Source organism: Alexandromys fortis, unplaced genomic scaffold (genome assembly GCF_014885135.2).
Source record: "Alexandromys fortis isolate MF-2015 unplaced genomic scaffold, M_Fortis_MF-2015_v1.1 scaffold_69, whole genome shotgun sequence".
In the NCBI taxonomy this organism is placed as follows: Eukaryota; Metazoa; Chordata; class Mammalia; order Rodentia; family Cricetidae; genus Alexandromys; species Alexandromys fortis.
Genome location: NW_026067951.1, coordinates 1,400,658 through 1,403,497, shown reverse-complemented (window position 1 = coordinate 1,403,497; position 2,840 = coordinate 1,400,658). Strand labels below are relative to the sequence as shown.

Genomic DNA, 2,840 nt, shown 5'->3' with positions numbered 1-2,840 from the left:
GTACAAGTATTACATTTGTGATATATTGTATAAGATACACAGAATAAAATTTAAGGATACAGATTAAATATTAGTGCAAACAGTAAGAAGCCAGGTATGATAGTACATACATCTAACCCCAGCATGTAGAAGGCTCAGACAGAGAGATCATGGGTTTGAGCCTGAGCTATATAGTAAATCCCTACCTTAAAAAAAATGGTTACAACATTATTTAAAATAATGAGAAACTGTTTCTGTTGTGTTCATTAGCAAGTCTCTGATGCTTAAATAAAGCTTATGATAAAATACCCAAATTAAAACTTGGCGATTAATGGCAAATAAATTAGACTTTTCTAGTTTAAAAGTTAATTGCTTTTTGATAAGCAATATAATTCTCCCCTGATGTTAGTCATCAGGGCAGTAGCCATCTCTGTTGAAATGGGGACTGGGTTGAGGAAGGGTGCTTTAGAGATGCTGGCTTGAAGGCTTGGGTATTGGCTACAGAGACAAACACAGATACCTGAGTATATGTATTTAAAAATTAAAACTTGGCTCTCTGCTCCTTCCTGTTCTAGAGACAGCCGCTTCTTTTCGCGCAGTGCCAGCCTCTTTCCAGAGACACGATGGTGAAGGTCGGAGTGAACGGATTTGGCCGTATTGGACGCCTGGTTACCAGGGCTTCCTTCACTTCTGGCAAAGTGGATGTTGTTGCCATCAATGACCCTTTCATTGACCTCAACTACATGGTCTACATGTTCCAGTATGACTCCACCCATGGCAAGTTCAAAGGCACAGTTAAGGCTGAGAATGGGAAGCTTGTCATCAACGGGAAGGCCATCACCATCTTCCAGGAGCGAGATCCCGCCAACATCAAATGGGGCGATGCCGGCGCCGAGTATGTTGTGGAGTCTACTGGTGTCTTCACCACCATGGAGAAGGCTGGGGCCCACTTGAAGGGTGGGGCCAAGAGGGTCATCATCTCCGCCCCTTCTGCCGATGCCCCCATGTTTGTGATGGGTGTGAACCATGACAAATATGACAATTCCCTCAAGATTGTCAGCAACGCTTCCTGCACCACCAACTGCTTAGCCCCCTTGGCCAAGGTCATCCATGACAACTTTGGCATCGTGGAAGGACTCATGACCACAGTCCATGCCATCACGGCCACCCAGAAGACTGTGGATGGCCCCTCTGGGAAGCTGTGGCGAGACGGCCGTGGCGCTGCCCAGAACATCATCCCTGCGTCCACTGGCGCTGCCAAGGCTGTGGGCAAAGTCATCCCAGAGCTGAACGGGAAGCTCACGGGCATGGCCTTCCGCGTTCCTACCCCCAATGTGTCCGTCGTCGATCTGACATGCCGCCTGGAGAAAGCTGCCAAGTATGACGACATCAAGAAGGTGGTGAAGCAGGCATCCGAGGGCCCACTAAAGGGCATCCTGGGCTACACTGAGGACCAGGTCGTCTCCTGTGACTTTAACAGTGACTCCCACTCTTCCACCTTCGATGCTGGGGCTGGCATTGCTCTCAATGACAACTTTGTAAAGCTCATTTCCTGGTACGACAATGAATTCGGCTACAGCAACAGAGTGGTGGACCTCATGGCCTACATGGCCTCCAAGGAGTAAGAAGCCCGCCCTGGACCACCCATCCCAGCAAGGACACAGCAAGAGAGAGGTCCTCGGCTGCTGAGCAGTCCCTGTCCTAACTAACCCTTGACACTGAGCATCTCCCTCACAGTTTCCATCCCAGACCCCCAGAATAGCAGGAGGGGGCTTAGGGAGCCCTACTCTCTTGAATACCATCAATAAAGTTCATTGTACCCCTCTTCAAAAAAAAAAAATAAAATAAAATAAAAATTAAAACTTCAACCAGAATAAGGATTCTTCAACTTCTCTTTTTAACTTTCTTATTTCTATTATGTCATCTTTTTTTTTTTTTTTTAACAAAGATAGCTGAGTATAGAATGGTGATTGGGTCTATCTGAAAAATCAGTTTTGTTCTCCCCTTAGGAAGTCCCTTTGGCTTCTTAAAGATCTTTATTCCTGACCTTAATCTTTATTCCTGAGCTTATTCATCTGTTATTCAATTATTATTTACATATGGTTCTTACATTCTCCTTGCCCAAATGATTAATAATTCTCAGATAACTTTTTTCTGAAAAAAAAAAAACTTTGAAACAACAAAATAAAATTGGAAAGAATATAGCATGATCACAGAAAGTTTCAAACACATGCAGACAGGCTATTACTTTTTTTGACAATATAATGTATCTCATTACCCAGAGTTCTCAGAATCCTAGAATAACCTAATTAAGGAAGCCGCAGAACTAATGAGGAACCTGTCTCTTCCGCTTGCAGTGTGGATGGGCCCATCACTAAACAACTATCTTTTCTTCTATGGAGCATATAATAATGTCAACCCATGGCCACCAGCCAACATAACCCTTCATGAGCCGGCTTCAAATGGGTCAAGAGAAGCACACTTCTACTTGCTCTCCGTAACTGAGACTAGGCTTGCAGTCACCTTCCTCCTTCTATGTGTAAGAGAGGGATGAGCTGAAGCTGGTTCATCAGCACTGCTGAATTCAACCATTTGCTTAAGATGAATCCCAGCTAGAAAGAGTACTTTTCATTATTAGCCAACATAAAATGGCTTCTCTTTCATCTTCCAATTCAGCGACCGGAACAGTGGTTGTTTTTAAAGATGGAATTTCAGCAAATATTAGTTTGAAGCAAGAGATACAGTTTTTGTGACATTGCCTCCAATTGAGTACACTTTACTGGTTCTCAATGTTGATTAATTAATGGCCTTGAAAGTATTTAAATTAATTAGTATCTCCAGAGTTAATGAGCCAACACTAA

General features: G+C 43.6%; 1 protein-coding gene across 1 annotated transcript; it reads left to right on the top strand.

Annotated features, from left to right (window-relative positions):
- The first annotated feature begins 535 nt into the window (after positions 1-535).
- LOC126506749 (glyceraldehyde-3-phosphate dehydrogenase-like) lies at positions 536-1,809 on the top strand. Its single transcript, XM_050150517.1, has one exon. It carries the CDS (start codon positions 603-605, stop codon positions 1,602-1,604), a length of 1,002 nt encoding a protein of 333 aa, XP_050006474.1. The 5' UTR covers positions 536-602; the 3' UTR covers positions 1,605-1,809.
- The last annotated feature ends 1,031 nt before the right edge of the window (positions 1,810-2,840 follow it).